This window comes from Pezoporus occidentalis, unplaced genomic scaffold, assembly GCF_034315485.1.
Source record: "Pezoporus occidentalis ecotype Australia unplaced genomic scaffold, CSIRO_AGI_Poc_V1 ctg57, whole genome shotgun sequence".
NCBI classification, from domain to species: Eukaryota; Metazoa; Chordata; class Aves; order Psittaciformes; family Psittacidae; genus Pezoporus; species Pezoporus occidentalis.
Window position 1 is genome coordinate 4,932,091 of NW_026915910.1, and position 21,607 is coordinate 4,953,697.

The 21,607-nt window shown below is 39.2% G+C and overlaps 1 protein-coding gene across 5 annotated transcripts in view; it reads right to left on the bottom strand.

Annotated features, from left to right (window-relative positions):
- Nucleotides 1–8,024: 8,024 nt before the first annotated feature.
- Nucleotides 8,025–21,607, bottom strand: part of PKHD1 (PKHD1 ciliary IPT domain containing fibrocystin/polyductin) — a 250,411-nt gene continuing 236,828 nt past the window's right edge. For 4 of the 5 annotated variants that reach the window (XM_062638531.1, XM_062638533.1, XM_062638532.1 and 1 more), the window contains 4 exons: nt 18,407–18,514; nt 14,398–14,553; nt 13,149–13,268; nt 8,025–9,014 (listed from right to left, as the gene is read on the bottom strand). In XM_062638531.1, coding sequence (XP_062494515.1) covers nt 8,668–9,014; nt 13,149–13,268; nt 14,398–14,553; nt 18,407–18,514 — 731 coding nt within the window. In that variant the 3' untranslated portion in view covers nt 8,025–8,667. Of the gene's footprint in view, nt 9,015–11,027; nt 11,135–13,148; nt 13,269–14,397; nt 14,554–18,406; nt 18,515–21,607 lie in introns of all 5 variants that reach the window. The other variant, XM_062638534.1, reaches the window with a different exon arrangement.

Here is a 21,607-nt window from a genome sequence, read left to right on the forward strand (position 1 = left end):
TCACAGATACCTATTGCTTGAATACTGCTATCTTTATTGACTGAATCTGTAATCTCATCAGAAAAAAAAAGCTATCAGTTTAGTTTGACAGGAACTATTTTCTCTAAACCTGTGTTGACTGTCATTCACTAGATGTCCCCTCTTTATTTCTGAGGATGGAGGACTCTAGGGTACAAGGGAATAGAGTTTGCAACAGAGTGTACATCTGCAGCTTCAAGCACCGATTGTCAGCTTGTCTCCTGCAGACTACGGCAGTCTGAAATGGCCCTGAAGTTATTTTATGCTTTGCTCTCTCCAGATCATGACTGTCCTGTCTAGAAATCCAAGGAGGCCTTTCTCAGTCTCTATATAAATAATTCTTTCATACAGCCAACATTATTAGTCATAGTGTGCAATTGGTTCTGTATTAGAATAGTAAAGAAGCCCACTGGCAGTGTGAAATGACTGATCTCCGGTGTGGATGTATCTAGAGCGCCAAGTCCCAACAGCCATCTACCTTAAGGCATGGGAGAATTTAAGTTGGTGAGGTGGAGGAGGGATTGGTGATATTAGAGGAGCTGACAATTTGTGTAACATGACAGCTCTTCTGCATGGACTGCACTTTTCCTTTTTTTCTTTAACCCTCAGCACCTTGCAAGTGAAACCATTTTAGGTGTACTTCTATATCTATTTCTATTTCTAATTTCTAATTCTATCTCTATATTTCTAACACTATCACTATCACTATTATTATTACTAATATTACTTTTTTGTTTCAAGGGTGGTTTCAATGGCTAGGATTGAACTGCACTTGGAAAATAATTAGAAACATCCTCAGTACTGAGGACCCTGAAGCCTGAGTTGGCAAAGGGGAGTGAGGTATGGGGAAAAGTTGTATTAGTATTCTCATTTTACACATGAGGAGCTGAGGGGCAGAGACATTAAATGAGTGGCCTAAGGTCAGAGAGGGGAATTGGTGGCATGATGCAGACTTGAACTGAGGACAGTTGATATCCAACCCAATGCATAAGCTGAAAGTCTTGCCCTGAATTACTTTTTCAGTGTTGCCTGTCTCCATTTTCCTTTCTGAAACAGGCTTAGATAACAAAAATGGTGTAGTGAATTTGTCCAATAACAGGTAACCAAGGGAAATGGGTGGTTTTTTCTGGTTTCTTTTCCTCTTGTTTCTAGTGTAAGCTTTAGTGAGTTGCTTAACCCTTCCCCTCTTTGTGTCTTCTATCCCAGATTCATGGACAACGGCATAGTTTTTTCCTCCAGAAGGGGTTAGGAAAAGCAGTAATTGGAGCTGGCAGGAGTCTACAATTTCTTTCAAAAGGGAAAACCTGAATTTGAAACAAAAAATCAGAAATTCTGAAAGCATTTTTTTTAGAATTATTACTTCTTCTTCCCCCCCCCCCCCCCCCAAGTTTTCAGGGACTGCACAGACTCTCAGCTTCAACGAGATGAAGCGGTGAAGACAATTCTTGTGGGACCTGCAAGACAGGAGCTTTGACTGACCTTGCAGTTAACTCCCAGCACCATGAGATGCCAAAGCCCTGAATCCTTGTAACCTTTTAGGGGCTGCCTCAGGTGGGAAAACCAGGCAACCCCAGTACCCATACCTCCAAGATAAATTATTACTGGATGAGTTAGTGCTAAAAGGAGTAATTATAGAGCAGGAAACTATTTTCAGAGGGAAAAATTGCCAAGAACTTCTACTTTTGCAGTATTTGCACATTCCATAGTATTTTTTCTTTCAGAAAAAAAACTCATGATGAGTTAGAAACTGTCCAGTTAAAGACACCACTGGAAGTAGGAAGTGCATAGCCAGATTAAGCTGAAATGCCTTCTTGACAAGGCTAGAGCTCAGCCATCTCATCTAAGTTATTCAGGTAACACCTGCAGAGAGACAGGCTCTTCCACGAGGTGATCCAGCCTGTCCTGTGATAGCTATATATGAAAAGTGAAGGATAGCACCCTTCCGAGTGTGTATCTATCTGACTATATTAACTCCAAGTAAGGGAGAATTAGATTAGACTAGATACCTAAAATTCAATAATTAGGGGTAATGAGTGAAGATGAAAGGTAGGCAGTCTGGGTTTTTCTCCTCCATTGAGCATCTCAGAGAGGAATGGTCCAGTGTTTTTGGTATCGCACATAAAGATGAAGGGTTGGTGAACCAGTGACTTTGATAAAAATATTCTCTGGAGCCACCTCTTAGGAGTAAAGGAAAATCTGTCTTGTGTTCAGGGGTTATCTTTTATATATTTTGTCTCCATCCTAATTTTGACCTCTACAAAGCCTGGATAAACAGATATTAATTTCTTCACATGGTTACCAAAAGAAACAGATTATTTTATTCTCTGTCTGTGAATATTAGTGAAGTCAAATCAACCATAATTGTGCTCAACAACAAGAATTCTTGAATTAAAAGCTTCCTTTTCTTGCAATTTAACCTCTCACAGTGGACCAAGACTGACATCCTTACAGAAAGAGAGGTGTTGGGATCCACAGCAAAGCACTTCCGATACTATTCACTTGGGAATCATGTTTCAGGCTTTAGTTCATCATATAATTTACTATTTTAGATTAAACAAGTGGATACTGAATTATCATTGGACTAGTAAACTACTAAGCCCAGTGGTGGACATGAAGATAAAAAGTCCCGATGGGCAAGTCTTAAAAGGGAGTCACAATTTATGCTTCAGCTAATCATTGCTGTGTCTGAAAACAAGAAGAAAGCATGAGGCATAACAGAATGAAATGTAGCATCCTTCTTCCTGCAAAGCACATCTTTTCTCTGGGATTAAAATAGGGTTTGCATTTTAAATTTTCATTTACTAAACAGAAAAATATTTTACTAGGAGGGAATGGTATTAAGGAGAAATGATTCTTTGTGTGCCCTCAGGCCTGGTGAAGACAGGATTTGATTTGCTGTGTTAGGCTGGAATCTGGATTGATACACAGAGATGAGAAGGTGTTTAATAAAATTTACATTTCATTTTCTCACTTGACACCAGTCTCCTGTCACTCACTGAATGAAGAGAATACGACAAATAACTTTTGTCAGCACCTAGACATGGAGAGACAGTCAAGAGGGGGAGGGAGAGCAAGGGTGGGATATTTTTATCATCATTCCCTTTGACGGCTGCAAGACTTGGTGTGTCGGGCATCAGCTTCATCTTTAATGTGCATAGGAACAGAGAGGTGTATCAGGAGGCAAATCACAAATTAATCCAACCATACCTAGCCTGTCCCTGAATATGGACAAATGACCTGCTGTGAAATGAATGCGATGACCTACACCCTAAGCAGCAGAGCATTTCAGCGCATTCTCTGTGCTCAGCTTGCATGTAGTTCCTATCTCTGACAAACAGCCTGATCTGGCTTGAGTCCACCTTCCATGGTGCTGCTGCAGAGATTATTTTACATACCACTCTCCTGGCTATGTCACTTGTTTCTGTTCTTCTTTTGTTAGTGATCCTAAATTAAAGTGACTAGGTTTAGTACTAAACCTTTTCATCCCTCATTTTTTCCACCTGAATTTAGGTTTCTAATCAAGGGCCAAAGATCACTGTCCCAGTCAGCATCTTCGTGCAGAAGGGTTAAGTGCAAAAATCCAGAGAGAGGAAGGTCTTTTGCAGGAAGACTGAGGATATATTCTCCTTCTCTTCTTTTCCTGTGGGGTATTACCCCTTATCTGTTCAGCTGAAATTTAAGTCAGATCCCTGTGTCACGCAGGACTCCCACAGAACCTGGAAAGTGATAAGTAATATGTGGGACATCTGCAATAGCAAGGTGAATAAGCATTACTCCCGATTTGACATGCAAGAAAACCTGGAAAATATCAGGCAGAGAACTTCAAGTAAAAGCAGAAGTAACTTATATTTTCACATAGTGTATAGATAATTCAGTATAATATAATAATGTTCAGGGATGCCACGTTCATCCAATGGCCATTAGGAGCAATCACGATTCCCAGAAGTCCCTCTTAAAATAAATTCCAGGAAAGGGTAATTTAATATTTGCTTTTTTCTTATATTCTTCCCCAAGTACCCAACATTACAGCCTTCAGTATGAGGGTCTGGTCTAACAAAACATGGAAGCTATTCAGAGGTTTAGGTAGCTTAAGTGCAATCTTCTGCCATGGCCTTTGTTCATAACTGCAAATTGAGCCAGGTTCATCAGTAGTAGGGAATATTTTTCATTTAAGAGCAAAAAGCTTTGAGTTGAAACTTCTGAGGCAAAGCTGGCACCATGCTGGAATTGTTTTAGGAGAAAATGATTCACTGAGCTGGAGACTAAGAGAGAGGAACAGAAGCTCAGATAAGTGTCAGATTTTTCTTTAACATTGTCTTCCAGTATTGTTTTTCTGTTGTTCCAAAATGTTCACCTTGAGCATAAAGCTAAGGACAAAGAACAATTTATAATGTTTTATTTTCCAATCATTTGAGGACTGTTGTGTTTTGTCGTTTTTTTTTTCTTCTTTCCTTCTTCCCTACTCTTTTTCTCCTCTTTGTTGTTCAGAATGTGAGAGAAAAGAGGAGATGAATATATCCCCAAACAATTCTCCTTAAAATGACACTTCCAGATTAAAAAATAATATTTTCTCTATGTCTTTCTGTTTTCCTCATTGAAAAACTCACTAATGGAATGGTTACTTTTGCTCCCTTTTATTCTTTGGAAATGGAAAATTTCGAAATGCTTTGGTGAGAGAGTAGCAGACTGTTGGTAGCTTCTTGGCATCTCCAGACCTGCACACACATAAAGGTCTGAGCCAGTGAAGGCTCAAAGGTGCTTCCTAAATTGACCTCAGGTTGTTCCTCACTGCAGCCTGTCGCGTCACATATGTGAAATCTTGTACCTCAAGTAGCACTGCCTCCTGTCCCTACCCCACAAAAGCACACCATTATGTACGATAGAAATTCTTGCGCAGATACCATGTGCTGGTGTGTTGTGGAATCTTGGAATGATCCTGCTGTGTATTTGGCTTTTACTCTTACAATCGCCTTAGTAATGTTGATCAACAAATCGCTACCCAACATTTCTTACATTTTAGTGGGTACAAAGCTGGAATAATTTAAAGTCCTACAAAATGCATAATGCAAAATGCATAATGTATAGTGAAAAAAAAACCAAACTAATCTAACCCCCCCGTGAATCTGCATGAGTAACCATAATCACCTTTGGAGTGTTGCATCAAGCAGCTTTCCTTATCCAGTGAAGGTTTTCTCTCACAGTCCCTAGTCCACTGAAGATTTTTTCGGAGTGTAATTTCACTCTCAAGAAGGCTATTCATTGCAGAATCAGAAGCTCAGAGAAAAGCTTTCTGACCGGACACTTGCCTCTTTTATTTGCCATTTTTACCTCTCATCTTAAAGAAATAAATGCCATAATAAGCGTCATAATAAATAGGGATTGGGAGCTATACCATATAGAGATGATGAAAGGGTTTATAATCTCATTGCTGTTATTTGGTTTTTCTTTTTTTTTTTTTTTAATTTTGTCTTAGGCACACAATTCCTTCAGCCCAGACTGTAATTAATTTTACTACATCACCAGTTATCTCTGCTCCCTAACCAGGCTTGTCATTTTAATTTTTCACAGGCTTTCTTTTTCTATCCATGTGCCTGTTACTGTATCTTCGTGAGTCTCATCAACTCTGGCCCAAAGCCTTAAGCAAATTTGTCTGTAATGCACTCCTCTACTTCAGACATTAGAGAAAAAAAAAAAAATACCACTTCCACAAAATGGTGGGGGAACAAAAATAAAGAGGAATAATTCTGACCATATGTTGTCCAGGAATTCAGACAAGCCTGGAGAGGTTGCTTAAAAATAAGGTATCCTTTCTGCTACACTCTTATTTATATCAATGAAGAAACCCAAGTGCTATTGGAGGGCAGTTTACAGAAAAAAGCATGTGAAAACCTGAAATCCAGCAGACAATGAAATTTTTGCCAAACTTGTTAAATTTCTCTGACATTTAACATGACTGTCAAGAAAGACTTTGGGCCTCAGAGGATGGATCTGCACTGGCAGATGCAGAGACTTTTCCTTTAGTTTTGCCTGCACTTTGAAAGCTTCCTTGGTATTCCATGTGGGGAAGTTAGCACTTTGCTAAGCCCAAGTAAATTTGCTGAAAGGGCTTAGTGTCCCCCACAGAGCTCGCCTGAGTGTGGGCTGCGAGAGCATGAGTCTATGCCACAACACGCCTATAGGCTCCTTGAAAAAACTGAGCTGAAATCCTGCTGTTGTCTTTTTATGTGTCCTTGCAGAAGCTAGACTTTGACAGTATTAAAGAGTGAACTCTATTTAGCTGAGTGCTCTGCCGCTGAGCCAGAATTCAGGCTGCTCAAGTCTACCAAGGCACACCATCCCTCATGGGTAACCCACACACCACACTGTGGGTTCTTAAAATAGAATTGTTTAGATTGCAAAAGACCTTTGAGATCATTGAGTCCAATTGTTAACTCAGCATTGCCAAGCCCAACCTTAAACCGTGTCCCAAAATGTCACATCCACACATTTTTTAAATACCTTCTGTGATGGCGACTCCACCACTTCCCTGGGAAGCTTTGTTCTAGTGTTTGACCACCCTTTTGGTGAAGAAATTTTTCATAATATCAGATCTAAAACTCCTTTGGCAGAACTTGTGGCCATTTCCTCTTGTCTTATTGCTTGTTACTTGGGAGAAGAGAGCAACAACCACCTTAGCTCTTCCTTTCAGGTTGTTGTAGAGAGTGATAGGGTCTCTCCTGAGCCTTCTGTTCACTGGGCTAAACAACTCCAGTTTCTCTGGCTTCCTCTTACTCCTTCCACTCCATCCCTACCTGCCCTTTCCCTGGCTTTTGGAATGTATAATGTGTTCCTGTCAAGGAGTATTTCAGTGCACAAATTTACAAATGAAACATCCATGTATAGCTAGAAACCACTGTTGTCCTAATTGTAGTGTAGGGAATAAAGAGAACTCAACAATACAAAGACTAAGGGTCTTGACTTGGGCTTGGATGTGACAGCTTCACTTATTAAGAGTAGAACTACTGAAGGGGAGATCAAGGGATGGAGGAATTCTATTTCTTCAGAAAAGAAAATGTCTTCTACCACGTGAAAGCATCTAAAATAGGATATCAGCTGTGGAGGAAAGGAAGGGTCTCCAAATCATTTAACCAAACCTGGATGTGTCTGAAAGGTATATCTATTTATTTGGACCCTGAATCATGAACCTTAGGGATGATTGACGTAATAGAGTGTTTTCGCCTCTGCAGAAAATACTGTAAGAAATTGCTTTTACATATGATGGAAGAGGTCAGAAAGGCTGATCTCTTGCTCTTCTTAATAATATAAGGCCCTCATTCTCAACTATGTCAAGCCAGAAAAGCTCCTCTGCCATCAGCCAGAAGCCCATCTAAGGATGGAATCAGTCTGATATCACCTGAATATGGTGCTTATAAATGCAGTATAGTGCAGGAGCTAATGCTGATGAATCTATTTTTGTACCTAAAAAACTCTGTAGCTCACTGACCAGAATCTGCACCTTAGTTCCTTCAGCTTGAAGTGAACTGGTTTACGGTTGTTTCTTTGCTGTTGTTTTCTTTCTTTAAAATAAATAAATAAATAAATAAGAATAAAAAACCAAGGTTTCTTACCTTCTCTTCCACTGCTGATCTGGCCAGAAACCTCATTTTCCTGCTTAAGTATTTTTAATGTAGAGGGGTGTAAATTTTATCTTGTGCTACCAGGACACCTTGCAATCAGAATTTTATGGTACACTGAGGGCATAATAAGGTTCCTCATCTTCTAGCTCAGTAAAACAAAGCACAGAGGAATTCTCTGAGCAACTGAAAACCATCAGCCTTATTAATATAATTCATAATTTATAACAAACCAGTGATTTAAGGGTGCTAGAAAACAATGCCATGGTGAAGATTTAACTCCTCAAATGTTTTAATTAAAAAATTAATTAAAAAACAAAAAATAAAATTAAATTTAATTAAAAAACAAAACACAAAATTAAAAAACAAAACAAAACAAAACAAAAAAACAAACACCACAGATTTAACTAGGGGGGAATGGAAGGCACTTAATCAAATCATAATGAAATGGAAGTTGAAGTTTCTGAGTTTTTTTCTCAGAAAAATAAAAATATTTATGCACATACTAAAGCTCTTCAAATGAAAATAAAGGCATGATTGAAAAAATGGGAAAATTCCATGTATTTGTTTACATGCATGCATATCAATCAGCATTGCTCTAGACACTAATACTACACTAGTGCTAATATATAAAAGTATCAGAAATCTGATCATCTGCACTGTTGAATCGTTTAGGCTAATCCTTGGATGCTTTTGAATGTAATCTCAAAGCTGACCTAGATAACCAACTAGTACTCCCCAAAAAACTCTTGAGAGAATTGTAGAGGTGTCAGAAGGCCTTTTCTCAACAGGCAGTTTGGATAGATACACACTGTTTTGGAAACTAAGAAAGGTCAACATCATAGATATGGCCAGAGTCTCCCAGCTGGCTGCAGATCCAGGTAAACAGTTCATTTTTACATGTGGCCATCTGGCTCCCTATGCTAATATGTGTATGTTTTATTGTGACTACAGAGACAAAAGACTCAGCTTCACATTGACTGCAAGCCAGGCAAAACTTGCTCAGTCAGTAGCCCACCACCTCATGCCACTTCTTTTACACCTCTGCTGCTACTACAGCAACGTGCTCTCTGACATCATTCTGACATTCAGGCATCCTTTCAGACATTTCCCTTTTGTTGCTGTAACCAGCTGAAGTCTGGAGAACATCCTTCTGGCTGGTGCATCCCAGGACTGTTTGTGGAAGTTCCAGAGAGTCACCAGATTTTACTCCACATAGCTTCTGGTAACTGTCACTTTTCCTGGCTGAAGAAAAGGTATCCTTGTCCACTGTCTTACACTGGAGAGTACTCATCTTTGTCACTGGTTTGGCTTCACAGGGCTGCAGGTTCAGCTCCTTCAGTTGTCCTGTGGCATGTCCCACTGCTCCAGTTCCTTCCATATCTGCGAAGGCAAGACTTGTTTAAAACTTGCTTTACAATAATTGTAAGATGCTACTTTCATGTTCCTTCTATGCCTTTACTGTGTGTTAAAGACATGAATGATAAAGCAGTTATTGTTGGACAAATAATTGTAACTGTTCACAAATTTTGGTTTGACAGAAATAAGTTGATAAAACCAAACAACCATCAGCTGCTTCCACAAATAAACGTAAAGCAACCAAAACATCTGATTTGTTCTTATTGATACACTAGCAGTTCCTAGAGCACATTCCAACAGTCAAAAAATATATCAGAAAATGCTTAGTAATAAAGTATATAAAATACAGCTGGTTAATAAGCTATGCATTGCTAAAACTGATAATAATTTTGATGTTAAACTGTAAAAAAATTAATACTGCCTGTAAAATACATCAACCCTCTATGAATCAGGCTGTAATATAAAGTAGAATTTTTAATTTCCAACATTTAAATCCTACTCAAGGCAGAGCCTGTAACTTGCAATGCTGTTTAAAAAATGATGTTGAAAAAAATGAAGAAAAGGCAAAATATATACTGTACATTTTTCATGTGGGAACAAAAAATGTTTGCATCTTAATAAACCAGTTATCAGCCACACTTGTGGTGTAACAGCAGATGGCTTCTGAGTTGACAGGGTGCGCTATCACTTCAGTGCAAGATTGGCAGCCTGCCACATCTGGATGCTGAATACGTTTGTAAAATTCTTGCAAATCTCTCCCTTCCCCTGAAAATAAAATGAAATCAGACCAGACCCAAAACTTTTATACTGGGACCAAATCCAGAATTAGTCCTAGTCAACATACCTCATGTGGACAACATCACTTTTTCTAGTCTATTCAACAGCATATATTACAGATCCTTACCACAAATGATCCCAGAAAATGTGTGGTTACCACTCCTGATTTTTTGGGTTTGTCCTTGAATTTTGATCCCTAGAAACCTGTGACATTCAACCCCATGATTGCTGAGACTGTCTGCTTAGAGTCGTTCTCTTCTCCCTTTCCTGAAATCTTTAATTGGAACTCTATTTGCTGGACCATTTTCATAGAATCATAGAATACCTTAAACTGGAAGGGACCCCATCGATCCCAGTGGATCATGGAGTCCAACTCCCTGCGTCTCACAAAAAATACCTGACATTAAATCATATGACTAAGAGCATCATCCAGACACTCCTTGAACTCCTTGAACCCTGACAGACATGTCAATGGCTTCATGTTTGCGCTCAATTTTCCTGTTAAGGAGTGTTAGCTTTTTTTCGACTTGTACACTCACTGCTTTCAATTTCAGGATTGTACCTCTTGGAAATCCACGGGAAAGCTGTCAGTAAATTTTCAGGGGTCACACATGTTTCTGCATGTAATAGTTTTCCTTCTTAATATTGCTTTAACATTAGGTAGTTGGCTGTTTTAAAGTACAAATTACATACACCAGTAGGTTCAATTTTCTTCTTTATACACATAAACAAGATAATCAGGTCACGACCCCTATACCAAAGCTTCCTGTTAGTTCTTGATATATACTGATACCCTCTTCATCTTCAAAGGTGCCATTTTCAACTGTGAAAATAGGTCTTTTCAAGCCAGTTTGAAATACTGGAGGAGGATAGAAGTTTTCTGGATATAAACAGTTTAAAGGATGAAATACTGCCTTAATATTTGTATGACATAGTAATCTAAAATATCTAATTTTTTTTTTAATTAATACAAACTACTCAATATCATTGAAGCAAACAATTAACTGGATTAAGTTCTTGCTGACTGACAGAGCTCAGGCAGTAATTATATACGGGAAATTCTCAGAGGTGGCTATATGTATCAGTACGAGACACCACTACTGAAATGGAAGTTATGCAGTGTTTCCATCAGTGGGATATTTGGAATTAAAATTAAAATTTATTCTGTTGAAATTTTGTAAAAGGTATTAAAAATGGCAAGCCTCTAGAAAGGAAAAAGGAGGAGATGCTCTGAGCAGCATAGGAGCAAGGGCCGCAGACCTTATTTCCAGAGTAGGTGAACCTCTTCAGAAATACAACAGTGATCTCTTGGTGGTGGTGGCCAAGGAGTTCAGGATAAGATCTATCAGGTACAGTACCTGAAAGGACTAGAGATTAAAGGTAGGAGACTTCAGCTGTTAGAGGATACAACTTTTAAATAGCAAAGGTGATGAACCACCGGAATAAATTTCAGAAAGAAAAAGTGTTCCTCCACCGCCAGGTGCTATTCTGTTAACCATGAGTTAGTTAATCAAAAGTCATTTAATTCAAGAGGGAGATAATTGTATATAGGTGAGGAGAATTTTTTTATTACAGCAAGGTGAGACAAGGCAGTATCTTGACCCTTTCTCCCATGCAATACTGTAAATCTACACATGCAGCTTTCTTCCTCAACTATCCCCAGCTACTTGTTCTGGGACAATAGCCAGAGCCCCTAGATCCATTGGACTTCATACTATATAAGCACTACTGAATAGAAAATCCTTCTAGCAAGTCTTGCTGTGGTGATTAATAATAACAGCTCCAAACACTTAATTGCATTGGAAAAGTGGAATTTCATTTGGGGGGAACAGCTATAAAGCAGAAACTAAACAAAAAGACTGCAGCTTTGATTTCCTCTCTCTCTCTCCAAAACCAACAGCACTTTAAATAAGAATAAATCAAACATTAGACATTTCCAAGTCATATGTATTAAATTCACTTAAGATATTGTTACCCTTGTTTAGATTTGAACATATAGGGGGAATCTTTTTGTCTTGCAACTATTCCTAGAAGACTTTAAGTGGCTGGATTGCCTTTTCTGACAAAAAAAATCTTTCTATGAATTATTTACATGACGGCTCCAATCAACGCTATACCTGTCAGCCTCCCCAGCCAAAATGAAAGTTCACTATGTAAAGGTGCCAAGGGAGAATGGCAGCCTCCCACTGTGAGTTTATAGACAGAACTAAGTCAGCACGCATTATGTGTCAGAGCCGACATCAGACAGAATCAGATGCTTTGATCTCAGACCTCCACAGGAAGCTTAGATCTCAGACAAATTAGATAAAAAATGAATTTATAGCAGATATGTATCCTAAGGCACACAGCTGAATGCTGTGTTTTGGAGAAGTACAGCAAATATCAAAACACATAAACTGCAGTATTTCCTCTCTCATTCTCCCTCTCCCTCTGCTTTTGTGATAGATGCTAATTAAAAGGAGGTAAAAACTCCAGCTTGCCTCTTCCTGCCTCTTATGTAATCCACAGGTTTTGACAAGGAGGAGGGAAAAGAAATTCCCAAACATAGTAAATGGGTGGTTCAGTGGGGTTATCCGAATGCCTTTAGATCTGTGCTGCTGGCAGGTGAGACAAAAACCACCACCAACTACTATAAGAACATTTCACACTTACAGAAAGGGAAGCCAGTGCTTTCTGCTGCCAGTCACAGATCCCCGAGGCTGTCTGCTTTTCTGTGACCTCAGAAGTCATGTTTGATCAGCACATGATGAAAAGACAAGTCTCAAGGAGGTGTGCGGAACAGGGGCTTTTCTGGCAGGACCCTGGGGAGTATAGGGTGACAGGGAACAAGGTGGGTGGGAATGGAGTTGCTTTGGGATGCTGGCATGGACTCACTGCTCATAAAGCATGATATGACAGTCTAGTGAGTGGTGGAGGTAACAGAGCCCTGAGTGTTTTTTTCTACCTCCATCACAGTCCTGCTGAAGTCCTCCACAGCCTGCAAACTTATGCAGAGTATTTTGAGCACTGCACAGTTATTGCTGCAGCACTAGGAGACCTGGGCAGGGAGGAGCACTGTTGCTCCAGGTATCTGGGGACACGGTGAACATTGGTCCCTCCTCTGCTCCAATGCCACTAGGTGAAATCACTGACTCATTGAAACTAAGGGAGATTGTGCAACTGCCTTCAATGGAGCTAGAATTTCACACAATATATATAGAAAAGAGGTAAAATGGCAAATAGAAAAATACCAAGGAGGAGAAGAAGGCAATAAAATGACAGACCTTCTGAAAACTGTGCCATTGGTCCTGTACAAACCTATAGTTTGTTAAGAGACCTAAACCAGCTCTTTTTAAACTCAACTGTTCAGGAATTTGAATTACAGTCAAACTGCAGTCTCACCTGCTGCTACAGGCACACCATTTTTATTTTCTCCTTGATTACAGCAGGTCTGGATGTGAGCTGCATGAGTCTGTGCCTGTTTATGGGGTCCCTTGGTACTGGCCCATTCAATCCTCGTTTCTGCAATGAAACATACAGTCACATGACTCTCAACCCATCCTCTGCTCAGCAGCAATTATTAATTCAAGCAACAGTATACTGCTAGTGAATTAACAGATAATCTAGAAGTGTTCTTTCTACCCAAAAGAAGTGGAGAGTGCTGTTCTATGTTCATACCATCTTCTGTTTTGCCATCAGGGTTCCCACCTCTTCTCTTCAGTAGAACTCTTACTTATGTTGTCACCATGTTCAGGATAAAGAAAACAGTTTAGGATAAAGACCCTTCAGCCCGGATTTGCAAAATGACTTAAAAGCAAAAGTTTGGAGAAACTTATGAGAAGGTCTTGAAAGAAGTGGGAAATATCTTATTAATCAGGATGTGCATTTACTCCTCCACTGAGGGTTACCTGTACATTTGTCTAGGTCCCGACTTCAGATACGGTATCTGAAAGGCAAATTTGTTGGTAACTTTCAACATATCTAGCAGTTTCAGGTGGCTATTTGTCAATCAAGCCACCAACAATTATGGTCACATCCTTTTATCATCAGTTGTTTTCTTACACAAATAGCTTTTTGTCTTCTGTAGTGGGAAAGCCTTCTTGAGGTATCCTTCTTTGGTCTAAGAAAAAGAAATCAACCTTAAGGTAGATTAGTAGCACTGGGGATTTGCTGGGGTGAGAACTCCAGGGAAGCCGTAGCCCTCCCATTACCATTTTGACTCACATGATGCTTGATAGTCTCATGTGAACATGGTTGTGCTGTAGTGTCTGTGGTATTCCCACTGCATCTGTGCCTGTTCCTTGGTCAGCACCAAGGCTGCATAACCTCACCACAGTTATATTTTGCTATGTCATCCTTCATCAGGAAAATGCAGTGGTTGAATAGATCATTGAAATCATAGCAATTGCTTGTGTGCACTATGGAAATCAGATTTTCATCAGGTTTCACATACCACTAAAGCTTTTTCCAGCCAGGACTCGGGCATCTGTTGTAAGCGCAAAACTGTATAACTGTGAACTACAAACTATTCTGCTAATTACTGTACTTCCCAGAGGTTTCTCTCAGTGCCATTGTCTGAATCCTGTTGTGGATTTTTAAAATAAAATAGGGAGTCTGCAAGTATAAATTTTAGTGGTTATTTCCAACTTACTGTTGCTTTTGCTCTTCTTGAACCAGCAGAATGCAATAGTGAGGATGAACGCAGATGCTGCTGAACTCAGTACGACAACAAGGATCATGCTGGCCTTCACTCCCATGGGGACAGGGAAGATGGTAAATGGCTGAGACAACACGGTAAACTTAGCCCCTGAGAATTTAAAGAAGTCAGAGTTTACTGAGTTTATTGCAAAGGTAAGAACACTGGTTTAACGGCTAACACACCAGGTTATAGGCTTTCAACAGTGATGCTGCTGTTAAAAATGCATGCAGGAACAACCCATAAGCCCATCTGTCTCCAGATCAACTTTAGCTAACATTTCTTTAGGACTGAGCACCAGGACAAACCAAATATGTAACAATACTTCTCCAATGCAACTTCCAAGCTTTCAGTGCTTCCTGAAACAGAGGCAGCCTCTTTGTATTTAACAATCCTTAATATTTCTTTCATGAATTTGTATAGCTGACTACAAAACCTAGAAAATACATTCACAAAACATTTACTTCTGAGGCCAAACAGATCAGGCCCAGAAAGAAAACATGCACATTCTGCATAGCAAGACAGAAAAATTAGTTGTCACAAGAAATGTGGTAAGTCATACAGCTTTTACAGGATGTACCCAATTCTTATCAATGTAAGTTATGGGAGACCTAGAAACATTAATTAACATTAACCTTAAGTCCATGATGCAGAAAACTCCCAGTGGCTTTACTAATATTTTCTACCATGTCAATAATGAACATTATAAATAAAAGATTTTATTTTTATAACATGGCAAATATTTAGCCTCTTGATGCATACAAACTTGTTCTTCACCCAGAGATTCTAAAGTTTTCTGTAAATTAAGTCAGAATTAAGCCAGCCACCCCTCACAGTTTTTGTTGCCGAGTTCATTTGGTCTCAGTATCTGAGCATCAAGGACTGGAAGATACCTAATATTGCCCTTTTCTAAATCAGAAATATGGAGAGCTTTTTTCCTTGAATCTCTTTCAAAACACATTTTGAATGGAGATGTGCCTAGGAAGGACAGGAGTTTAAGAAAACTGGCCCTGGCACTATCTATAGGCCAGTTTGAAGGATGTGGATTAACGCAACAACTCATTACCTGTCTTAAAATCTGACTCATTACAGGTCCTAACCTCACAATTCCAATAATTTTGTTGGATGGGTATTTCTTTTACTTGTTTCAGTTCCATTTTTAATAAAAATCTAAAACCTTTTTTTTTTTTCATCAATTTATAAAAACAATCAAAAACACAGTGAGATGGAGGCTTGGTGACTAGGGTAAGTAGCTGTAAGTACTTTTATCTGAAACTAATTAGATTTGTGTCAATGTTGTCCACTTGAACAAAGCAGAGATTCATCAGAACAATGTGGGAAGCATGTTCCAATTGGAAAAATTTGCATACGGGTAAAAACACATACGAACTTCAGTTGAGAGAAGTAGTCTCACAGATATTAAAGATTCTACACAGACAGGTGCTTAAAGGTGCTTTGCACTACTCTAATATTTTGTGAGTAGACTGCTGTTGGTTTAAATGGAAAGTGGATGTATTGAGCCCACTGGGACCCATATCAGTTTTGTGAATATTACTGTAGCAAGATGCAAGACTATGCAGCATTGCTATGAATAGTTTACACTCCCTAGGAGGTATCAGTAAAACATGGGATTATTGCTTTCAATGTCAACTGCATCTTCTCAGCTGCCTTCAAATAGCAAACTATGCCAGGGTGCACAAAGAAACCTGGTAATGAAAACATATCCCAAACATTTATTCTCTGATTACTTAATTATTGCTTATCTCAAAAAATAAGCAAGTATCTTTGGCAACAGTCTGGCAGTATAAAACCTTTTATACTGTCTCCAGCTTGGTTCCAATTACAAACAAGCAAAGAGTGTACTTTTGTAGTGCATATCAAAAGTGTACGATACTCTTTTTTACACAGATGATACCTGCACAGATGCATCAGCCATCCACATTGCTAGGTGTAAACATCTTTTTCCAATACTCTGACTAAATGCTTCAGAAAAGGGACCTCCATTTGCCCTTTGTTCAGAGGAAAAATTTTGTGACTTCCCTGAAATAGCTTTCAAAACACATTTCATTATGCTGTACTTCTCACTAGAGAGTCAGATCTCATGAGGCACTGACTTTCCATCACTCTCACTGAAGTGAAGGCAATGAGAGCAGCGGATGTTTGTCAGCACACACCTTAAAAGTAGACATATGTGTCCCCTTTAAAGGCCTACCTTCAAGTACTCCCTGCACCCTCATTCTCTCTTTGAAAAGCCATTGGCAACACCTCATGTTATTAGCCACCTGTGACTAGGAGGAGCAAAAGTTTCTCATAAAAAAATTCCCTGGATCTTCATTTAATCCTGTGATAGGAAAGGATTTCTTGTGTTATAAACCCTATCCTATGCTATTATGTGTACCCTGTCTTACAATATTCATACATTAGTAAATATATTGATCTCCATCCAAAACCAGTTTTAGCTGTTCTCAGTATTTCCTATTATTAAGATAGGTTGTTCAGAAAAATATAGTCTAAAAGTTAGTAACTTTTTAAATTTTTTGCTTAGATTTTTTCATTAGCTGTTTCAGCTTGGCCATTTCATCAGTCGGATGTATTTGTCCTCTGTTTTTTCCCTGTCTGAAACAAGTCATGGTATTTTGGAGTTTTCATATTAAAAATGGTCAGGCTATACCTACTCCATTTTGAGATCACCTCTGAAAATGCATAAACAAAATTATGTTCAATGCTGCAAAAGAGTACTTATCAGGGCTTAATGCAGTGGCACACATGCCGCCTTACCTCTATTGGAAATATTTGTGTCTGTCCTTCCTAGGTTCCTTTCCACCTGGTGGGTCTTAATTTATATATATATATATGGAGATGTCATCTCTATCTCTATCTGTATCTATATCTATGTATTTATATCAGTATATCTACCTGTATATCTATATCTGTCTATATATCTATTTATAACCATGTCTACATCTATGTGTGTACCTATATATATCATCTATATCCATACATATATCCATATATGTATGTATGTATGTATGTATGTGTGCAATACCAGAATAGTGACTTTAAACAGCATTTAACAATAGCTATATCTTAATTTGTCTTTGGACTGCATACCAGACAGCATATACCTGTTTCTCCTTTGACTTGCCTCAGTAGTCATTCTGAAAGAAGAAAACAGTACTTGGCCACCTACGTAGCTTCAGAGCCAGATTTGTAGATAAGTTCAGGCCCCCAAACAGTTGGACACGTGCTTCCCTTGTGCAGATGCCCTGAGGCTTTTGCAAACCAGACTTCACATGGTGCCATATCCCCAAGGTGCTGATGTCCTCCCTCAGCTGGTATTTCTGGAGGTTACAAGTACACCTGCCTCTTCACCATTATTGGGGTTGCTCACAGACCTAATGCAAACTGCATGATCCTGGAGGTTCCAATGTCATCTCTGTAAACTGAAAGTATACCTGTAGCAGAGCCCAGTCCTGAAGGCATGCTCTGAATGTATGTAATCTCCTGCACCCATAAAGATGACCAGGTGCAGACAAACAGTTGGTGAAAGGAGTTATGAAAATAGTTGGAGAACAGAGGGAGAATTTCTGCATACAAACAGGAAAAAAAGGACTCGAGAGGAAAAAGTTTGCTCTGGCAGCTCGGCTGGCCTTAAGTACCTGATTCCTACATGGGATACATAACTAAGGAATCCAGGGAGAAAGAGGCACCTTTTTTTTAACAATACTCTCTACTAACTCATCTTGATTTCAGGAATCTTGCATGAATAGCTCGGGAGCTACTCAGCTCTCTTGCTGCCTGGGTAATGCTAACTTGGACGTGGGAGTGAAGTCAGGGTGTTTAGAGGTTTGGCATTGTGCCACTCATTCAAACAAAGCCTAACTCCCTTTTTATAAATTCAGATGACCTGTAAGGTTTTGAGTTTAGTTACCAAATCAAAAAACATGCAGAAAATGGAGCTTACCTGGGGGTGATGTGACACTGAACACCAGTTTCCAGTTTGTTCCTGAGCTGGAGACAGCCAGACTGGAAAAGCTTGCACATCCGTCTATGACCTCCACTTTGGTGAGTCCTGTAGAGTAAGAAAAACTTTACATCCAGATAAGTACCACCTGTGCCCCTCTGAGAATCCCTGTGACTTTAAGGGGACTTTGGAAAACCTAAATATGGTGTCTTTCCTAATTGTAAATATTTGTCTAACCCCAGAAATTTTACATATGGTCAGGTCTTCACAGATATTTGGACATCAAGTCCGTGATGAGTTGGAGAAGTTTAGGTTCTGAACTTTTCTGAATCTTCATGCTCATTGTGAAATGGCATTTACTGTAAAATGAATATGGAAGTTAAGGGGATCAAACATAGGTAAGAGGAGCTACACCGATGCACTGGAACTGGAGGTTCCAGATGCTCATAATTTTGATTTAACTCATGTCTTGCGTGACTATGTTGCCAAGGTTAGGAGAGTATTGGTGAGAGACTGAGTATTTTCTGTCCTAAAGGGACAGTCTGAAGGAGCCAGACACTGCAGCTAAGGGAAAAGAACTGACTATTTTATGATTTGCAGTTGTTTCACTTCGTCATTTGGGCATATTCCTTCCTGACCTACTGTTAAATCATTTTGAACTTTTCTACAACTCTGTCAGATGCTTTGAAAGGGAAAAAAAGTCTGGTGACTACCCTGTTATTGTGCAGGAGACACTTTCAGATAGAAACCTGGCAGGGGAAAGCTCCATGAGGAGGACTAAAATGAAACTTGTGAGAGCTAGTTTCTCTATCACTTTACCTCCTGCTCTAAGGTATCAGGGAATGTATTCTGACCCAATGTTTACGCCTGTTATATTTGCTATCCTTGTAGGTTTGTTTTGTTGGAGGTTTTTTGTTTGTTTTTCTTTTTTTTTTATTTATGATTTTCTTTGCAATTGGATCGCCATTTTATTGTGTGTATTTTTGAGAACCCTCCAAGTCCTGGCCTTGGAGCAATGTTGACCAGGTCTGGGCTTCATTCAGGCTCTGGGGTGAGAGAGGTAAAATCCTGAAGGCTGACAAATTTCAAAATGTTGGTTCAGGTGGGGGTGAGAAGTCAAAACTTCCTTAGGATGCTGGACTTCCTCCAGTGATCACAAGCACAGACTTTCACCTTCTCAAACACAACAAGTAATAACTATATGCTTTATGAAGCAGGTGAGTTTACATTTTACTGCAATTAAGGAGCACAGGTGAAGATATATAACATCTGAATGTGAGGAGGACATTCCTACTCTGCCATTCCTGTGTTCAGGATATTGAGCAAAGTGGTGTAGTAGCAAATATCTTTGTGAGACATTTTGCAATCACAGATGTGTAGGAGTGCTCAGCAAGTGGGGACAAGGATTTTGATGGTAGGCATACTGCAGGACAATTTTTCTCCGCTGTCATCCCATTTTTCCTACCAACACCCATATGATACATACGAAACAGTGCCAGGGTCAGTTCTTTGGCACTGAAGAACTGCATGCCCTGGCCAAACCTCTTAAACTCTTACAGACTCCAAACAGAGATGCTGCAATACAAACTGCCTACTGAGATTACTTCCTTGTTGGGTTGGTTTCTGAACTATGGCCAGAGACAAGGTCCTGGGCAAAAGCTTGTTACATTTTAAAGATTTAGCAACAGAAATAATAAAGCTTCCCAACTCCATGATTGGATAATATTTAGTTTACTAATATCCCAGTTATTTTTGACTACATATATATGTTTTTCGTACAGCTTCTACCACATCAAATCCCCAACTTCATTGTGAGCCTCCAGGACCAGCTGTGATGTGTAAGCTATAATTTATCCTGTGAATAGACTTGGTGGAGATGTGGGAATCCAGATTTCTTTAATTGCTCTAGTCTGAACCTGGCTCATCTACTTATCTACTATTTTTATGATCCTTGTTATGACACCGTCTGCCCAGACTACCAAGACTTTTCTTGGCTCTGGTTCTCACTGTAACACTGCTTTTACAGAGGGTCTTGTGAGCTGTGTTTGAATACTTTATAATTGCCATTTCCAGTCTATGATGAAGCCTGGAGTACTGTACTGTACTTCTCAACAGTCTATCTCAGCTTTTGGGCACATATGCTTCAAAGCTCAGAATATTATAGATATATATGGGAGTCTTCACAAAGATCTCTCAGGCAAGCTGGTATTTAACACAGAAGCAAGCTAATTTGGAGCTAAACTACTTTCCATGAGGCAGTTTGGCTGCTGTCAGATGAAGCAGCCTTAGTGTGCTAGACAGGACCCATTTCGCTTAAATGCTGCTTTCATGTGCTTCAAAAGATGAGTGCAATAAGGACGTTTGTCAAAGGAAAAACTGCAAGAAACTATTACATAGAGAACATCTGTACTACATAGCTCTTTCTTGCTGGAGTTTATTGACTATTAATTTGATGCATGTATCTTTTAAAGAATGTGAAGTGCATTTCTCTTCTGTGACTTTTCTTTCTCCCTCCTCTTTCTTTCTTTCTTTCTTTCTTTCTTTCTTTCTTTCTTTCTTTCTTTCTTTCTTTCTTTCTTTCTTTCTTTCTTTCTTTCTTTCTTTCTTTCTTTCTTTCTTTCTTTCTTTCTTTCTTTCTTTCTTTCTTTCTTTCTTTCTTTCTTTCTTTCTTTCTTTCTTTCTTTCTTTCTTTCTTTCTTTCTTTCTTTCTTTCTTTCTTTTTTTTTTTCTGTTTCTCTTTCTTTCTTTCTTTCTTTCTTTCTTTCTTTCTTTCTTTCTTTCTTTCTTTCTTTCTTTCTTTCTTTCTTTCTTTCTTTCTTTCTTTCTTTCTTTCTTTCTTTCTTTCTTTCTTTCTTTCTTTTTTCCTTCTCTTCCTTCCTTTCTTTCTTTCTCTCTCTTCTCTCTTTCTTCTTTCCTTCCTTCTCTTCCTTCCTTCCTTCCTTCCTTCCTTCCTTCCTTCCTTCCTTCCTTCCTTCCTTCCTTCCTTCCTTCCTTCCTTCCTTCCTTCCTTCCTTCCTTCCTTCCTTCCTTCCTTCCTTCCTTCCTTCCTTCCTTCCTTCCTTCCTTCCTTCCTTCCTTCCTTCCTTCCTTCCTTCCTTCCTTCCTTCCTTCTTCTCTCCTCCCTCCACCCTTCCTTCTCTCCTCCCTCCCTCCCTCCCTTCCCTCCTACCCTCCCTCCCCTCCTACCCTCCCTCCCTCCCT